This window comes from Lithobates pipiens, unplaced genomic scaffold (genome assembly GCF_037356315.1).
Source record: "Lithobates pipiens isolate NorthernLeopardFrog02 unplaced genomic scaffold, aLitPip1_a1.2 Scaffold_16, whole genome shotgun sequence".
Taxonomy (NCBI): domain Eukaryota; kingdom Metazoa; phylum Chordata; class Amphibia; order Anura; family Ranidae; genus Lithobates; species Lithobates pipiens.
The window spans coordinates 430423318-430442120 of record NW_027507748.1 but is presented as its reverse complement, the minus strand read 5'-3'; the positions used below and the strand labels follow the sequence as shown (position 1 = coordinate 430442120).

The window sequence follows — 18803 nt, the reverse complement described above, 5'->3', positions numbered from 1 at the left end:
CACTTTGTAAGCGCAGTTGTGCTCTGCAAGGGAATTTGCTCCAGAGCTTACTAAATGACTTCCACCATCCAGTCATGTGCAAGCAAAAATATTGGGCTCTTTTGTGTTTTGTTTTCCTTGCAAGTGATTAGATATTCTTTGCAAAGTGAGGCTTCCCCTCATTTACTAAGTTTTAGAGCAAATTAACTTGCAAAGTGCACAGTCTATGTGCGTTTAGTAAATCAACCCAATGTTTTGTTTCAATTTAAGTTAGCACTTCTATGGCAAAATGGGCTCTACTCTAAATAATTCCCAGGCTACTCAGTCTGACTCAGTCATTTGAATGGCATACTATACAATTTTGAAGAGTAAGAGGAGTAAGAAAAATATTGTTCTGGCAAGTTGGTTCTTGGAATTGTGTATCTGTTTTATTATAGTGTACTTTGAGTAATTTACAAGTTAGACTAATAAGAATCCTCCAACTGAAGGAGACCCCCTTGGTGAACTGTGGAGTCAGGATAATGAACTGCAGCTAGGGATCTAACTGCTCAAACCTCCCTATAAATCGTTTTTTAATCTCAATTACTTTGGTTTGTACTGAGCCTTTAGGAAGGAATTATCACAATCACTTGATTTTACATTAGCAAATTAATCATTTTAATTGCTGAAAAAATTTGATTAAGTTTACCTGACTTTCATCCCATCCAGTAAGGTAGATGTTGTAGCTGAGAAAATCAGCATTATTCCTTTCCTGCATTTGAGACTCCAGGGATTGTAGCAAATCAGCAAACCATTCAAATGCTTGGGTCTCTCGACACAGCCAATAGAAGTAAATCTAAAACATACAGAAAACTTATCAGGAAACGCATATATACAGTATATATATATATATATATATATATATATATATATATATATATATATACACACACACACAAAAAAAAAAAAATATATATATATATATATATATATATACACACATTATATATAAATACAGTATCTCACAAAAGTGAGTATACCCCTCACCTTTTTGTAATTTTATTATATCTTTTCATGTGACAACACTGAAGAAATTACACTTTGCTACAATGTAAAGTAGTGAGTGTACAGCTTGTATAACAGTGTAAATTTGCTGTCCCCTCAAAATAACTCAACAGAGCTCTGTGGGGGGGCCAAACCCTCACTTTCAGGACACCTTATTCTTGTTTACGCCTCAGACCCTCATTCTTAACAATATTGGCTGAATGTTTGGGGTCATTGTCCTGTTGCAGAATAAAATGGGGGAAAATCACACGCTTCCCTGATGTTATAGCATGATGGAAAAGTATCTGGTGTATTTCTCAGCATTGAGGACACTGTTGATCCTGACCAAATCTCCAACTCCATTTGCATAAATACAGCCCCAAACTTGCAAGGAACCTCCACCATACTTCACTGTGGCCTGCAGACACTCATTATTGTACCGCTCTCCAGGCAAACAAACTGCCTCCTGCTTCAGCCAAATATTAAAATTTTTGTCTCATCAGTTCAGAGCACCTGCTGACATTTTGCTGCACCCCAGTTCCTATGTTTTCATGCATAGTGGAGTCACCTAGCCTTGTTTCGACGTTGGAGGTATGGCTTTTTGGCCACAATTCCTCAGTGAAGACCACATCTGGCCAGACTTCTCCAGACAGTAAATGGGTGTACATGGGTCTCACTGGTTTCTGCCAGTTCTGTACTGATGGAACTGCTGGACAACTTACGATGTCAAAGAGAAATAAGCATGATGTGTCTCATCTTCTGCATTATGTTTCCTTGGCCAACCACTGCTTCTATGGTCCTTAAGGTTGCCCATTTATTTGTGTTTCTTCAATAGACCTTGAACAGTACATCTTGAAACCCCAGCGTGCATTGAAATCTTTGCCTGGGACAAACCTTGCTGATGCAGCATTACTACACTGTGTCTTGTTGCTGTGCTCAGTCTTGCCATGGTGTATGACCTGTGACAGACACAAGCTAACCTTAGTAGCAGAGTTTGGCTGTTCCTCCCCAAGTTGTAATCCTCCTACACAGCAGTTTATGTTAATGACTGTGTTTCAACCTACATATGAAATTGATGATCATTGGCACCTGCTTAGTATAATTGGTTAATTATACAGCTGCCTCTGATCCTACAAAATCCCTGACTGTGTGCAAGTGCACAAAGTTTGCAAGTTTAAGAATTGATGCTGGTTTGATGCCAAAGGGTAGTCACACCAAATATTGTTTTGATTTACGTTTTTCTTTTGTTTGCACACATTGCATTTTAAAAATTGAGAAAAATAAGTATATATATATATATATATATATATATATATATTAAGCATTCTTACTTTACAGCATTTCTTTACACCTGTGTATGTATATATGTATGTCTACATATATATATATATATATATATATATATAGTATATGTGTGTGTGTGTGTTACTATAGGCCTATGTCTTATTTACAACTGTTTTGCTAAATTAAACATAAGGAGTCAGGGAGTTCAATGGAACTTACCGCTGTCTGATTATACACATAACTTAGTTACACAAAATATTTTTATCTATGCATTAAATATTGAAGACAAAATTCTCTGGAGCTTTTTGCACATTATGCAAACTCATTCATTACAATCCAATGTATTCTAACAACACATCACTAAAACATTTATGCTCCACTAATGGACAGGAAGAAGCAGTGAATACTTGTATCATCAATGGAAATATTGATTGTTGCACAAAAAGATACCTGTGTTATGCTTAGTAGAGCCATGAAAATAAACAGCCAAGACAGACAAAAGTTATTCTTGTAGCTTAGGTCCCTATTGTCATAACAGACAACCAGTGTCAACATGACTTTTATTTAGTAATTATTGAAGCTAAATGGTTTTATTTATTTTAAATAGGATAGGAGTGTGTTGAAACCTCTGTCATTTTTTTTTGTTGCCTGTGCCCTTTTGGGGGGATTTTCCTTTACTCCCTGTTCCATAGACACACATGTAAATAAGAGGGATATTTCCAATATGTGGTAAAAAAAAAAACTCTCTTAGACAATTATCACTTTAACAACTGTCCCCATTGGAACACTTCCTTCTGGTTCTGGTGACCACGCAGATATTTGGACTATCCCTCACTTTCCGCCTTTCTGACCGTGGTTACTACATATATACAGGGGTATATATATATATATATATATATATATATATATATATATACAGTGGTGTGAAAAAGTGTTTGCCCCTTCCTCATTTCCTGTTCCTTTGCATGTTTGTCACACTTAAGTGTTTCGGAACATCAAACCAATTTAAACAATAGTCAAGGACAACACAAGTAAACACAAAATGCAATTTGTAAATGAAGGTGTTTATTATTAAAGGTGAAAAAAAATCCAAACCATCATGGCCATGTGTGAAAAAGTGATTGCCCCCTAAACCTAATAACTGGTTGGGCCACCCTTAGCAGCAACAACTGCAACCAAGCGTTTGCGATAACGTGCAATGAGGCTTTTACAGCGTCCTGGAGGAATTTTGGCCCACTCATCTTTGCAGAATTGTCCTAATTCAGTTACATTAGAGGGTTTTCGAGCATGAACGGCCTTTTTAAGGTCATACCACAACATCTCAATAGGATTCAGGTCAGGACTTTGGCTAGGCCACTCCAAAGTCTTAATTTTGTTTTTCTTCAGCCATTCGGTGGTGGACTTGCTGGTGTGTTTAGGATCATTGTCCTGCTGCAGAACCCAAGTTCGTTTCAGCTTGAGTACACGAACAGATGGTCGGACATTCTCCTTCAGGATCTCTTGGTAGACAGCAGAATTCATAGTTCCTTTTATCACGGCAAGTCTTCCAGGTCCTGAAGCAGCAAAACAGCCCCAGACCATCACACTACCACCACCATATTTTACTGTTGGTATAATGTTCTTTTTATGAAATGCAGTGTTCCTTCTACGCCAGATATACTTGGACACACACCTTCCAAAGAGTTCCACTTTTGTCTCATCGGTCCACAGAATGTTGTCCCAAAAGTCTTGGGGATCATCAAGATGTGTTGTGGAGAAATTGAGACGAGCTTTGATGTTCTTTTTGCTCAGCAGTGGTTTTCTCCTTGGAACTCTGCCATGCAGGCCATTTTTGCCCAGTCTTTTCCTGATGGTGGAGGCATGAACGCTGACCTTAACTGAGGCAAGTGAGGCCTGCAGTTCCTTGGACGTTGTTGTGGGGTCTTTTGTGACCTCTTGGATGAGTCGTCGCTGCGCTCCTGGGGTAATTTTGGGCGGCCGGCCACTCCTGGGAAGGTTCACCACTGTTCCATGTCTTCGCCATTTGTGGATAATGGCTCTCACTGTGGTTCGCTGGATTCCCAAAGCTTTGGAAATGGCTTTATAACCCTTTCCAGACTGATAGATCTCAATTACTTTCTTTCTCAACTGTTCCTGAATTTCTTTGGGTCTCGGCATGATGTGTAGCTTTTAAGGATCTTCTGGTGGACCTTACTGTGTCAAGCAGCTCCTATTTAAGTGATGCCTTGATTGTGAACAGGTGTGGCAATAATCAGGCCTGGGTGTGGCTATAGAAATTGAACTCAGGTGTGGACAACCACAGTTATAGTATGTTTTAACAAGGGGGGGGCAATCACTTTTTCACACAGGGCCATGATGATTTGGATTTTTTTTCACCTTTAATAATAAACACCTTCATTTACAAATTGCATTTTGTGTTTACTTGTGTTGTCCTTGACTATTGTTAAAATTGGTTTGATGTTCCGAAACACTTAAGTGTGACAAACATGCAAAGGAACAAGAAATGAGGAAGGGGGCAAACACTTTTTCACACCACTGTATATATATATATATATATATATATACACACACACACATACTGAACCTTCTCAGTGGGGACGAAGAAAACAATTAAAACCTGACAGGGGTTTTGATCCTTCACCACTCTGAATAATGCATTTTAAAAAATGCAATTAGATACACTTTAGTTACGCGTTATGTAAATTTATCATTAAGTACAATTCTGGGACCTTTTTAGTAGCAGTTGGCTGGATACCACCCTTCTTTAGGCTAGGGACAACAACAAAAAAAATATATAAAATGCATATTGCTTGGTATTATGCAGATAACTCTCAGAATAATTCTCCTGCACTTGGGTGGTAGGTCTAGGCGCAGATAACTCTTTTCAATGCCAATGCATTGCTGCCCTCCTTAAGTCTATGAGTATCCTTGGAACTATAAAATTTTAGCAAAAGAAGGGCACATCAACTTGGTGCATTACCAAGGATACATTTTATTCTAAATAAAAATGACATTGGTTGTACTCACATGCAGACGTTGTGTGTAAGTGTATCACAGCAATGGCAGATGCAAACAGTCACCCTCAGGTCTAATTTGAAGAGCCAGTGATGCCGGAACACCGGACGGTGTTTTTTCATGGCTAACATGTTTCGAGGGAGAAGCATCTTTTTCAAAAGAAGAGGGTTCTCCCTCAAAACGTGTTAGCATCAGCCTTTGCTGTGATATGCTTATAAACAATGTCTGTATGTGAGTACAATCATTTCCGTTTTTATTTAGAATAAAATGTATCTTTGGTAATGCACTAGGTCGGTGCACCCTTCTTTGCTAATATTATGCAGATAACTGTCTGACACCCTGGTGCTCTTAAAAAAATAAATGAAATTGAAATCTAGTTTAGTACATTTAGGCAATTTAGCTCAGATTAAACTTGGTTTCTGTTGGGTAATGATATTAGTCCATGGTCACTAGTCTTAGTTAAACTACAATACAACAGGAGATGTGCAGGTTCCGACAATGCAAACACAGTTGTCTGCTACCAGCTTGAAGAAAAAAACAATCAGCAATGTGAAAAGTTCTAAGCTGATGGTGAAAAATGGGTAAGCAGAAGTTTTACCTTTGGTGAAAACCACATATCAATATGAGCATTGGGTTCAGAGACAAATGGCTTAAGTTATATACCATTCTTTTGTAAACAACAAGTGTGGTACTGCTGTTGCTCACCTCTCAAGCCTCTCTATTGCTCAATGTAGCCATCAATCAACCAACAGAGTGGCCTTATGGGAGCAAACTAAACTCAACCCAATAGGAAAAAACAATATTTTAATATAATTCAATGGATCATTTGTACATATGGTTTCCACTCAAGGTGACTTCTGCATATGCGTAGTTTTGTACTTGTTTGAAACAAAAGTTTATGGCAGATTTCTTTTAAAGTGATTGTAAATGCATTTTTATTTATATTAAATAAGGAATTGCACAGAGCGGCCTGGAACCTCTTCATCTTGGGTCTCCCACCAGTGCTTTTGGCTCCTCCTCTCTGGCGAGTGCCCCCATAGGAAGCTGCTTCCTATGGAGGGCACTCATGCAGGCTTGCTTCCAAGCCCTGCTGCCTGCATCTATAAACACTAACAGCAGGGCTTGGCCCCGCCCCCCTCTCTCATCACTGGCTTTTATTGAGAGCAGTGGGCACTAACTAAGGAATTGCACAGAGCGGCCTGGAACCTCTTCATCTTGGGTCTCCCACCAGTGCTTTTGGCTCCTCCTCTCTGGCGAGTGCCCCCATAGGAAGCTGCTTCCTATGGAGGGCACTCATGCAGGCTTGCTTCCAAGCCCTGCTGCCTGCATCTATAAACACTAACAGCAGGGCTTGGCCCCGCCCCCCTCTCTCATCACTGGCTTTTATTGAGAGCAGTGGGCACTAACGCCTCCCACTTAGCAAAGTCTGTGAGACCAGGAAGTAAGAAAAGGGAACAGACAAGCACAATGCTGGATCGAATGAGGGCTCAAGTAAATATATTGTGGTTGGGGGGGGGGGGGGGGGGGGGGTGATACTACTACCAAAATATGCAATCCTTGCATTAAGGTAAAAAAATGTATGCTTTAGAACCACTTTAATGATGCATACAGCTCAGTGGCAGAATTTGTCTATTGTTTCTATTTCTTCCATTAACAATGTCTGTATTCACCGTTAGTTAATTGTTAGGAATTGGGGGAATCAATGGTGGAGAAAGATCTGGGTGTTCTTGTAGATCATAAGATTAATAATAGCATGCAATGCCAAGCTGCAGTTTCCAAAGCGTGTAAAGTCCTTTCTTGTATTAAGAGACAAACAACCAGCACTAAGGTAAGTCAAACGGAGAATAAGGAGAAAAAGGGCCATAACAAGACTGCTACAAAGTAGTACACTCTCAGAATTCAGAATAGATCTGAACCCTGAGTTAGATACACATGCAAGAAATGAAGAGGAATAACAGAAGACAGCTGAGTTGCCAACAAAAACAGATATGGAAATAATATTTGCGGCCCTGGAAAATACTTTAAACAAAGAAATGGCAACAATTCATAAAGATCTGGGCTATATGCTCTCAAGAGGAGAGGAAGTAGAAAAAAGGTGGATTCCCACTCAAGTATGATAAAAGAGCTAAAAGAAGAAATGAAAACACTAAAAAAAGATCAACAGGAACAAGCATATAGATTAGAAGATCAAGAAAACAGGGACCTAAAGAAAAACTTAAGAATACGAGGCCTCCCCGAACTCACTCAGCCAGAAAACTTAACGGAAATAATAAAGAAGATTTTCAACCCAATTCTTGGAAAAGAAGCAAACCTATTAAAAATGGAAGGAGTACATAGAATAAGAAGACCGCGTGGGCTCCCGATGGAAAGTCCAAGAGACATAATTGGCAGATTTGAAAACTGGGAGGAAAAAAATAAAATCGTGAGGGGAAAGTCACCAATTGAATATGAAGAAAAGACGATACAAATTTTCCAAGATCTATCACAAGAAACCCTGAGAAGGAGAAGGACATAAAAACTCTTGGTAAAAATTTTACAGGAACAAGAAATTCAATATAACTGGGGCTTCCTCGCAAGTTTGATTTCCAGAAGAAATGGACATACTGTGAAACTTAGGTTTATTGAAGAAATCCCTGACTTTTGCAAAGAATTGGAAATTTCAATACCAGAAAGTGTCAGGGACATAACATCCAGACAAGGAAGAATGACGCAAGATGAAGCACAATGGCACTTGATCTCTAGGAAGTAGACGACTACAGAGTAAATATAACCAAATGATTGAATACTAATTGTGGCAGGAGGGAAACAGAGTGCCAAACAGAACTCCACCTCAAGCCAGAAACAGCACAGGGACAAGAGGGCTCCCAAAGATTCATTAGCTGCTCTACAACCATGAGGTTAAATACCATCAACAAGGGGGGAGGAGTTGAGAGGGGGGAGTGGGGGTGTGAGGGAGGGAATAGGTCTGCCAGACTCAGGTAGGTTGCTGTGGCCCTCTGGGTTACTATTCAAGATCCCCTCCATGTCCCCCTGCCTGGTGCACCCCCACTTTTCTTGGGGTGGGGGGGATGGGGTCCCGGGAGGGAGATGCGGAGGAACTGGAGAGTAATAGAGAAATATGAGTAACATAACATCTTTGATATAATACCCGAGGACTAAATTCCCCAGAAAAAAGGCATATGGTTTTATGAGAACTAGAAACAACCTCTGTAGAAATAATATTTTTACAAGAGACACATATTGCACAGGATACAAATGTTAAGCTATATTCGAGGAATATTCCAACATGGTACTATGGAGACTCTCCAATCAGGAGGACAAAAGGAGTAGCCATAGGCTTTGGGGAAAATGCTTGTTTTGAAGTAGAAAAAAGAAAAGTCGATCCAGAGGGCCACTTCCTTTTCCTGAGAGGGACCTTACAGGGTATGAAATACACGCTTGCAAATGTATACTGTCCCAAAAAGAACCCCAAAAAATATTTGATAAGAGTACTAAATGATTTGATGGAATTCAAACAAGCAAAGTAATACTGGCCGGAGATCTCAATTTCTCCATGGACCATAAACTAGATAGTACTATTGCATCGGATAGAGAATACAAACAATTAAGAATGATTAAAAAAAAATACACGAACATCAATTAGTCGACATTTGGAGAATCCAGCATCCAACTACAAAAGACTATACATTCCACTCGGTAGTGCATGGTACGTACTCAAGGCTGGATTACATATGGTTGAGCATAGAGCTCTGGAGGTAGTGATGGAAACATCAATGTGAAGAACAACAAAGTCAGATCACGCCCCAGTTACTATGAAGATGAAACTACAAGGATAAACCTATGGGAAAGGCCCATGGAGGCTAAATGAGGATTTAATAGATGATGAGGAAACACAATAATAGAAGAGATCACCCAATATTTCTGGAAGAGCGAGATGCTAGAATTAACAAAAGCAACTATATGGGAAGCACACAAGGCTGTTATAAGGGGAAAATTGATTTCCATTGGGGCAAGGAAAAAGAAGGAGAGAGAAAACACCATTAAGAAAATCGTAAATGATATATATGAACTTGAACAAAGACAAAAAAGCAAGCGGAAGTGAAAACCCATAGGTTCCTAATTATAAAAAGAGATCAACTAAAAGATTTGATGGAACAGGAAACCAGGAAGGAGATTAACAGGGTGTCACAGGAGAGATACAAATGGGGTAATAAGCCAGGGAAACATGGCTACCTTACAGCACCAGACATAGGTAGATACTATAAGTTAGTAATCACTTCACGAATGGTAGAATGGGTAAATTAAAAAAGGGAAAAAAAGTGGACTAGGATTGAAAATATATGAAGTAGAACTATACTGCACAAAAATATTTGGGTACCACGTAAATATAGAACACTAGGTTTGGAGACACATGATTTGACTATAAATGTGTCTAACATATGGGATACACTATATCGATAAAAAAATTGGGTATACAATTTACCATTAATTGCACTTACTGGAACAAATATTTTTTTGCCCAGGGAAGGGGACACTTTTAGGTGCTAGAATGGGCAACGCACAAGTTAGGGATATCTCTATGCATGGGAAGATGAAAACACTACTGGAATTAAAGGAAATAAATGGGTGGAAGATTAGTGATTGGAAATATATTCAATTAAAACACTTGGTAAATACACTACCACAACCAATTAGAAATGGAAAGAACTTAAACCCATTGGAAAAGCTCTGTGGTATACAAACTCCACTAAAACGAAACTAGAGGATCAACAAGTTGATAAAATGATAGGAGCAATACATAATTACGTAACAGATATAAACAGAATAGAAACAAATTATAAGCTATTGGTAAGATGGTATTTGACACCTGATAAAAGCCATAAATACCAACCAGACAAATCCCCAGAGTGTTGGAGGGGATGTGGACAGAGGGCCACAATGACACATATTTGGTGGGAATGCCCAAAAATGTAAGAATATTGGCAGGAAATCCTGGAATACATAGAAGAAATAACTGGAAAAAAGACAACAAACAGCCTGCAGATGTGTTTATTTCATGAATCAAAAGTCTCAAATAAACAATATAGAAAAACATTAACTCCAATATTGTTGAATGCTGCAAAAGGACTAATCCCAAAGAAGAGGTTAAGCACAGAAAAACCGGATGTAAAGAAATGGTTTGAGCGAATAGAATACTAAAGCAGAATGGAATTCCTATGTAGCAGCAAAAAAGAGCAACCAGGAAGATATAACAGTATTCGGGGAAAATGGAAAATGTATAAAACCCTGGAGAAATACTTAGAAAAGATGACAGAGAGTGGCAGATCATGAGTAGGACCAGAAATAAGAAGAAAGATTGAGGTCAGACCAAATGATATGGGGGGAGTGGGGGTGGGAGGAAGAGCAGTAGGGGGGAGGGGGGATGAGCAAGGGTAGGGAAAGAACAGAAAGCTAGATATGAAAAGTAAAGTTAGTGAATACGTTTTTTCAGATCAAGTTTTGAAAAATGTAGATAATAAAAAATAAATAAAAGTGTTGGTAAAATACCACAATGATGTCAACTCGAGAGAGACAACAAATGAATGTAAAGCTGAATAAGTCTTGCTATCGTGTTTGCTGAAGTGGTAATAAAGAAAAAAAAAAGAGATGATCGCACTCCAGAGAGAGAGATAGTATTTTTTCCCCTGTACAAATCATTAGTAAGATCTCATCTGGAATATGAAGTTCACTATGGGCACCAGTTCACAAAAAGGATATCGGGGAACTGGAGAAAGTGCAGAGAAGGGAAATCAAACTTATAAAAGACATGGAGAAGATTAAAGGAATTGAATTTGTTCTCTCTTAAGAACAGGAAATTAAGGGGGGATATGAACTTGATGCTGAGTTATTAATTTTAAGGTCATCACAGAGGACAAGGGGCACTCTTTACATCTGGAGGAAAAGCGATTTAATCTCCAAATGCTGAAAGGTTTCTTCACAGTAAGAACTGTGAACATGTGGAATAGACTCCTCAAGAGCTGCTACATTCCACCTCAGTAGATTACTTAAAAAAGACCTGGATTCTATCCTAAATGTGCATAATATAACTGGATACTAACATTTATAGGTAGAACTAATCCAGTAAATATCTGATTGCCTCTCGGGGATCAGGAAGGAATTTTTTCCCCTGCTGGAGCAAATTGATTCATGGTTTGCTGGGCTTTTTGTCTTCCTCTGAATCAGCCATGGTTATGGGATTGTGTATATAGGGTTGTATGATTGTTTTTGTTTTGAAAACTTTTATTGGTTGAACTAGATTGACTTTTCAACAAGACTAACTATGTAACTATGATAGTTTCTAGAATAAAAATATAATTTCACATTATTTGATGAATAAATTATAATTACCTTTTTTAACCTTAGAGTTGACACATTGTTGCAGTATTTATACCAGACAGACTTCAAGACAGAAGCAAATGGAGTAACTCCAATTCCTGCTCCAACCAGCATAGCAACCTCATAGTCAAACACATCCTCACTTGCTGTTCCAAAGGGACCATCAATTGAAATTCTGGGGAACAAAATCAAACAATGTATTTACTATAATATTGCATTTGGATTTCCTTAACCACCTCAATACAGTGCAGTTACACCCCCTTCCTGACCAGACCAATTTTCAGCTTTCAGCACTCTCACAGTTTGAATGACAATTACTCAGTCATGCAACACTGTACCCATATGAAACTTGCGTCCTTTTTTCCACACAAATAGAGCTTTCTTTTAGTTGTATTTAATCACTAGTGAGTTTTTTATTTTTTGTGCTATAAATAAAATAAAACGTAAATTTTGTGAAAAAAATGCCTTTTTCTTTGTTTCTGTCATAAATTTTTGCTAATTAGTAATGTTTCTTCATACATTTTGGCCAAAATTTATACTGATACATATCTTTGGTAAAAATAACCCACATTAGTGTATATTATTTGGTCTTTGTGAAAGTTATAGAGTCTACAAACTATGGTGCCAATCACTGAAAATTGATCACTTCTGATCAGGCCTTCAGTACATCAGGTGCATCTCATTTCTTGAGACACTAACAAGTCAGGAAAGTACAAATACCCCCCAAATGACCCCTTTTTACAAAGTAGACATTCCAAGGTATTAAGTAAGTAGCATGATGAGTTTTTTTAAGTTGTCATTTTTTCCCACAATTCTTTGCAAAATTAAGATTTTTTTTTTATTATAATTTTTTTTTACAAAATTGTCATATTATCAGGTTATTTCTCACACACAGCATATGCATACAACAAATTGCACCCCAAAATACATTCTGCTACTCTTCCCGAGTACGGCGATACCACATGTGTGAGACTTTTACACAGCCTGGCTACATACAGAGCACCAACATTGAAGTAGTACTTTCAGACGTTCTACGAGCAAAAATGACGCATCTCATTTCTCAACCACCTATTACACTTTTGAAGGCCCTTGAGTACCAGGACAATGGAATTGCCCATAAAATGATCCCATTTTGGAAATCAAACACCCCAACGTATAATCTGTGAGGCATAATGAGTCTTTTGAACGGTTAATTTTTTTACAGAAGTTTTTGGAATATGTGGAAAAAAATTAAAACGCATTTTTTTTACACAAAATTGTCAATTTATAAGATATTTCTAACACATAGCATGTATATAGCAAAAATTATAACCCAAAACACATTCTTCTACTCCTCCCGAGTATGGCGATACCACATGTGTAGGACTTTTATACAGTCTGGTCACATAGAGAGGCCGAACATTGAAGTAGTACGTTCAGGCATTCTAGGAGCATAAATGACACATCTCATTTCCTTCCTACCTATCACACTTTTGAAGGTCCTGGAGCACCAGGACAGTGAAATTACCCACAAAATGACCCCATTTTGGAAAGCAAACACCCCAACGTATATTCTATGAGACATGGGCTGCAAATAGGTACTCGGGTACTCTGATGGGCTGGAGATAGGTACTCTGGTACTCTGATGGCCTGGTGACAGGTACTCGGGTACTCTGATGGCCTGGTGACAGGTACTCGGGTACTCTGATGGCCTGGTGACAGGTACACGGGTACTCTGATGGCCTGGTGACAGGTACTCGGGTACTCTGATGGCCTGGTGACAGGTACTCGGGTACTCTGATGGCCTGGTGACAGGTATTTGGGTACTCTGAAGGGCGGTGACAGGTACTCATATGGACTGTGACAGGTACTCGGGTACTGAGATAAACTGTGACAGGTACTCGGGTACTGAGATGAACTGTGACAGGTACTCAGGTACTCAGATGAACTGTGACAGGTACTCGGGTAGTCAGATGAACTGTGACAGGTACTCGGGTACTCAGATGAACTGTGACAGGTACTCAGATGGGCTGTGACAGGTACTCGGGTACTCTGATGGGCTGTGACAGGTACTCGCGTACTCTGATGGGCTGTGACAGCTACTCGGGTACTTTGATGGGCTGTGACAGGTACTCGGGTACACTGTTGGACCGTGACAGATACTTGGGTACCATGATGGACTGTGACTGGTACTCGGGTACTCTGATGTGCCGTGACAGGTACTCGGGTACCCTGATGTGCCGTGACAGGTACTCGGGTACTCTGATGTGCCGTGACAGGTACTCGGGTACTCTGATGGGCCGTGACAGGTACTCGGGTACTCTGATTGGCCGTGACAGGTACTCGGATACTCTGATGGGCCGTGACAGGTACTCGGGTACTCTGATGTGCCGTGACAGGTACCCGGGTACTCTGATGGGCCGGGACAGGTACTCGGGGTACTCTGATGGGCTGGGACAGGTACTCGGGTACTCTGATGGACTATAACCAATGGCTGTTCACCCCCTTCGGTGGCGAGTGGTGTCTCCGTGACACGCCGCCACCGAAGAAACAGGGATGCGCGCGCACGATCACGCGCATTCCCTGTTTAAACGGGAGGCCGTCATACGACGGCCTCCCGCCACAATAGGTGCGCCGCCTTGCCGTCATTGGACGGCCAGCGGTCAGGAACCAGTTAAACGCTTAAAGAGATTGTCACCAGACCTTTCATTTCAACAATAACCTTTGACATTTAACATATTTTATGCATGTTATTGACCTGAAAAAGCCTTCCTTGTGTAGATTGCTGGTGGGCACCACCATTTTGGATGTGATGTCAGCAGCCCCATAATACTCAGAGCTGTCTCTCAACCACCACTCTATAGTATTTAACTTAACTCTTCAACAAGCAGCTACATAAAAGGTTACGTAGGTAGGTCAGGGGTGAGCAGAGGAGCTTGGCCAGCCCAGAGAATATTTGAACACTACCAGATGAGGAGAGGGTTATTACCTGCATGGATGGAGGAGGATGTACTAAGGCATTGACAAATACTGGCATATAATCACACACATAGATTGGACTTGATGGACTTGTGTCTTTTTTCAACCTCACCTACTATTTTATACTATGTAATACTATGTAACTATGTAAATCATTTTACAGGCAAGCACATTGCAAATTAATGAAAAATAAGTCAACGAAGTGAAAAACACTGCAAGAAAGCGTTTCAAATACTTCTAAAATACTGCACATTGGGCCACCTAATATCTGGTCTACTGAAGTGTGGCTTGGCTGTGTCTTCAACAGATCTGACCATATTTGGTTATGGTAAACTTATACTGTATAAAGTTTACAGGAGTGTTGTATTGGAGGGTGTGAAGCAATTGTGCAAGAGCTCAAAAATGGTGGTAGCCTACATCTTGCCTCTTAACATCTGAAAAGCTCTAAGGCTCCTTTCACAATTGTGGTGGTGTCCCCCCTCCCACCTGAAAAGACATCTGCAGTGGATTGAATTTCAGAGGATGGTTCAGAAGGTAGCTCTTTATTGCCAAATTGCAATTGGGGATTGTGGGATCGTGGCAAGCACTTGGCTCGCAGTTGCCATGTGACCCTAGTTACATTAGAGAATTTGACAGGCGATGTTACTTGTCTAATATCAAAATGTAGCATTGAAATTGCAAAGCATTTGGGCCGCTGCAATGTGTATCTATCCAAGCAGATCAATCACCTGTTTTTACCGCCACCATAGCAGCAAGAGTGAAGCGATCATTTTTGCCCAGATAATAAAGATCTACATCAGGGTTGTTCACCCCATGGCCTATGATGTGGCCTGCGACCTGGGATGGTGGGTCGACAAGCCCAGATTGTGATCAAAAGTTTGCTGACCTGCCATCCTAGAGCATCAGAGAGCATGGATCTGGCACTGACAGTAAGGGGATCATGCAGCCTCTTAGAGAAAAGAAGCCACATAAGCTGATGCTTCCTCTGTAATACCAGCTCCTGTCCCAGGCTGTGCTACCAAGTGCACTTTTCCTGGGATCTTTCTAGCAGCCTGGAGAGCGATGCCAGCAAAAGCTTGAAAAGGAAATATCACATACACTGCACTTTTGCAATGGGTATATTAGCACTTATAAAAAGGTTTATTAGGCTGCTTTTACTCTGATCCACAAGTGCAGCTTTCCTGCGGGTTAGACATGCTGAGACATAGACTTCTGTTATATCCTGTGGGTTAGGGTGCAGGAGTTTTGGTGGTACAGGAGTTTCAAAATGTACACTACACCCACAAGTCTGCAGGTGCACTGTGCTGCACCCGTGGTGTGGGTAAACTACAGAACATCAGTGTGTAAGTACCCTAGAGGTCTCAAGACATAAAGGGCTCGTTTGCATTTGTGGTTTGGGTGGTAGTCATTTAGCATGCGATCGGTTACCAAATCACTTAGGTGGTCCTCACTCCTCAAAAGGATGAACACCCCTGATCTACATAATATATGATAGCATTTTATATTGAACTACTACAAGCTAAATTCTGAATTCTATAATAGATTGCCCAATAACAGAATGGTAATTGATTTGGTTTCACAAAACTTACTTAGGCAGCTTCCAAGCTTCCTGAGTTCCAGTCTTGTCACATCCCAAGGCTTTAAATAGTCCTTCCGTCCAGTCTCCAACTATTCTAATGTGAATGCTGAAGAAGTCCTCTTCTGGGGCAGAAGTCAATGTGAAAGGATGCCACTCCAGACTGGATACTTTAGGACACTGTACAAAGACATACTGACCAACTTCCATTTTAAAGCCCTTCATTTTCATCTGTATTTCATATGTCTTAAAAGGATGTGTAACAACCTAAAACGGTAAAGGATCAACATGGTCAGTAGGTTGCTCCATTTTTTTAGAACCATAAAAAGGCCTAAAATTTTAAAAGCAATTTTTAACTGAACATGAAAACTGAATTTAAATAATATAAAATAAACCAAACAACTTCTAAGTAAGAAATATCCTTTATATATTTTGGTGTATTAGACTTCACTTATAAAGAAGTATATGTCAACAGTATTACCTTTGTAATTACAACTTTCTGTTGTGATCTCCAAAATCGGATGAGTCTTTCAATGACATATAGGGCCATTGGCGCTACTACCCATTTCCATGTCTAAGAAAAAAATAACTGTGGTTACATACATGCATTTGATCCTGTAAAACATACATTAAAAATAAGCATAAATAAATATTATGATGTTACTCAAGGAAAAATAAAAAGATTTTTTTTGCGAAAAAACATTTTTGTTGAAAAAAAATATACAGTATTTTTTGCACCTACAAAGACTTGTGGAGTGTCTTAATTTCAGTCACCATAAAACATTAGCACAGTTTAGTATTCATTTCAAGTGTGCCTAGAGCCATTTTTAACCATTTCTTACCCCACAAATAATATTTAAAAGTTCTTCCCAGGTCTATTTTACAGCATCCCAAAAAATATGGTTAACATTATACTATTATTCAATAACATCCATTTAGATAAGCAGGTTATAAACAAAAAGAAAAAAAGAAAACTGAAATCAATGCTTGGTCAATAGTTTGGACAGCCCTGGTGTAACTGATAGTTTCTCAACAGGTAACAAAGAACAAAGAAATCAGCCATTTGGTAATTATAAACGTAGCTGCAAGTACACAAAATTCTCGGTGCTTTTTCATGTTTATTTGGATGAAGTCATAAGATACTAATAGTAACATATTGCATACCAAAAATATTGTTTATCACTAAAGTGCTAATTGAGGAAATTACCTAAGAAATTGTACTCAATTGTACTCAATTAAGGAATATGCAAAATCATCATAATTTATATATAGCAGGTGACTGTTTTACTTACAGCTTTAAAAAAAGAAAGTGAACACACTCCGACACTCGACAAGTCCAATTAACCACGTGCATACTGGGCACTTTCACCCCCTTCCTGCCCAGGGCAATTTTCAACTTTTAGAGCTGTCGCACTTTGAATGACAATTGCGGGGTCATGCTACACTGTACCCAAACAAAAATGTTACCAGCTTTGTTTTGGTGGTATTTAATCACCACTGGATTTTTTATTTTTTTCTACACTAACAAAAAAAGACCAAAACTTTATAAAAAAAATTTTTTCCGTTTTTGTTATAAAATTGTAAAAATTAGCAAAGATGTAAATATGTAATTTTTTTCTTTCACTGATATGCGCTGATGAGGCTGCACTGATGGGCACTGATGCTGTGTTTCCCCAAAAATAAGACCTATCATGAAAATAAGACCTATCTTAATTTTCTAGGATTGGACACAGCTGATCACGAGGTAAAGAGCTTCCATGATTGGCTCTTTACCCCAATCTGTGATCAGTTATGTTCGAAGGATGCAGCATTCACAAATTTCTTGCCGATGCACACCGAAGGGGTGAACAGGCATCGTGACTACAGGAGGACATCATATGACGGCCTCTGGGAAAAGTGCAGCTGCACTGTAGCGGTTATTAGGCTATAGTGCAGTCGTGAAGGGGTTAAAATTTAAATCATCCAAGTACATTTCAGGTGCATCAAAACAAAAGGCGTGCAAGGTCTTATGCCCCTTTCACGCTGATGGTCGGGTCCGCCTGTCAGTTTTTCAGATGGACCTGATCAAACCATCCTTTGCTCTCTATGGAGCAGAGAATTTGAGCAGTTTTTGAGGCACATGTCCTCCACTTAAGGACCAGCCGCCATCTTCATACGTCACTACTTTGACGTTAAATACCGTTGTTATGGCAGCAGCTAGCTGCTATAACCCTGGTAATTTTAAAAACGGTGGACTATCCTCTTTCTGATAAAAGTGGTCTTAGTGGCGGATTCCTCGTGTGATCACTTTTATCAGGGGTGGGAGAGGTCCACCCTCCCGTTGCGCTCCGGTCATCTCCGCCGCTTACCAGAGCCGTCGGTAGCTGCAGAGACGATCACATCTGCTCCCATCACTGCCTGGATGCTGAGAGAGGGAAATATGGCCCCTGTTTCGCTTCATAGCATTGGAGGGCGGAAGCGACATCAAACTTCACTTCCGCCCAATGTAATTAATGGGGAATTTATTTATTTTTTGGTAAAAAAAAAAAAATTGCATTTCTTTTTTTTTATTATTGCATTTAGTGTAAATATAAGATCTAAGGTCTTTTTGACC

At 39.6% G+C, this 18803-nt stretch overlaps 1 protein-coding gene across 1 annotated transcript in view; it reads right to left on the bottom strand.

The window, feature by feature from the left end:
* CYBB (cytochrome b-245 beta chain) overlaps window positions 1-18803 on the bottom strand; it is a 57506-nt gene that overhangs the window by 13664 nt on the left and 25039 nt on the right. Inside the window, exons 8-11 of the mRNA XM_077482581.1 lie at window positions 16692-16784; window positions 16224-16477; window positions 11689-11851; window positions 668-814 (exon numbers count right to left, since the gene is read on the bottom strand). Of these exons, the coding sequence (XP_077338707.1) occupies window positions 668-814; window positions 11689-11851; window positions 16224-16477; window positions 16692-16784 (657 nt within the window). The remainder of the gene's footprint in view (window positions 1-667; window positions 815-11688; window positions 11852-16223; window positions 16478-16691; window positions 16785-18803) is intronic.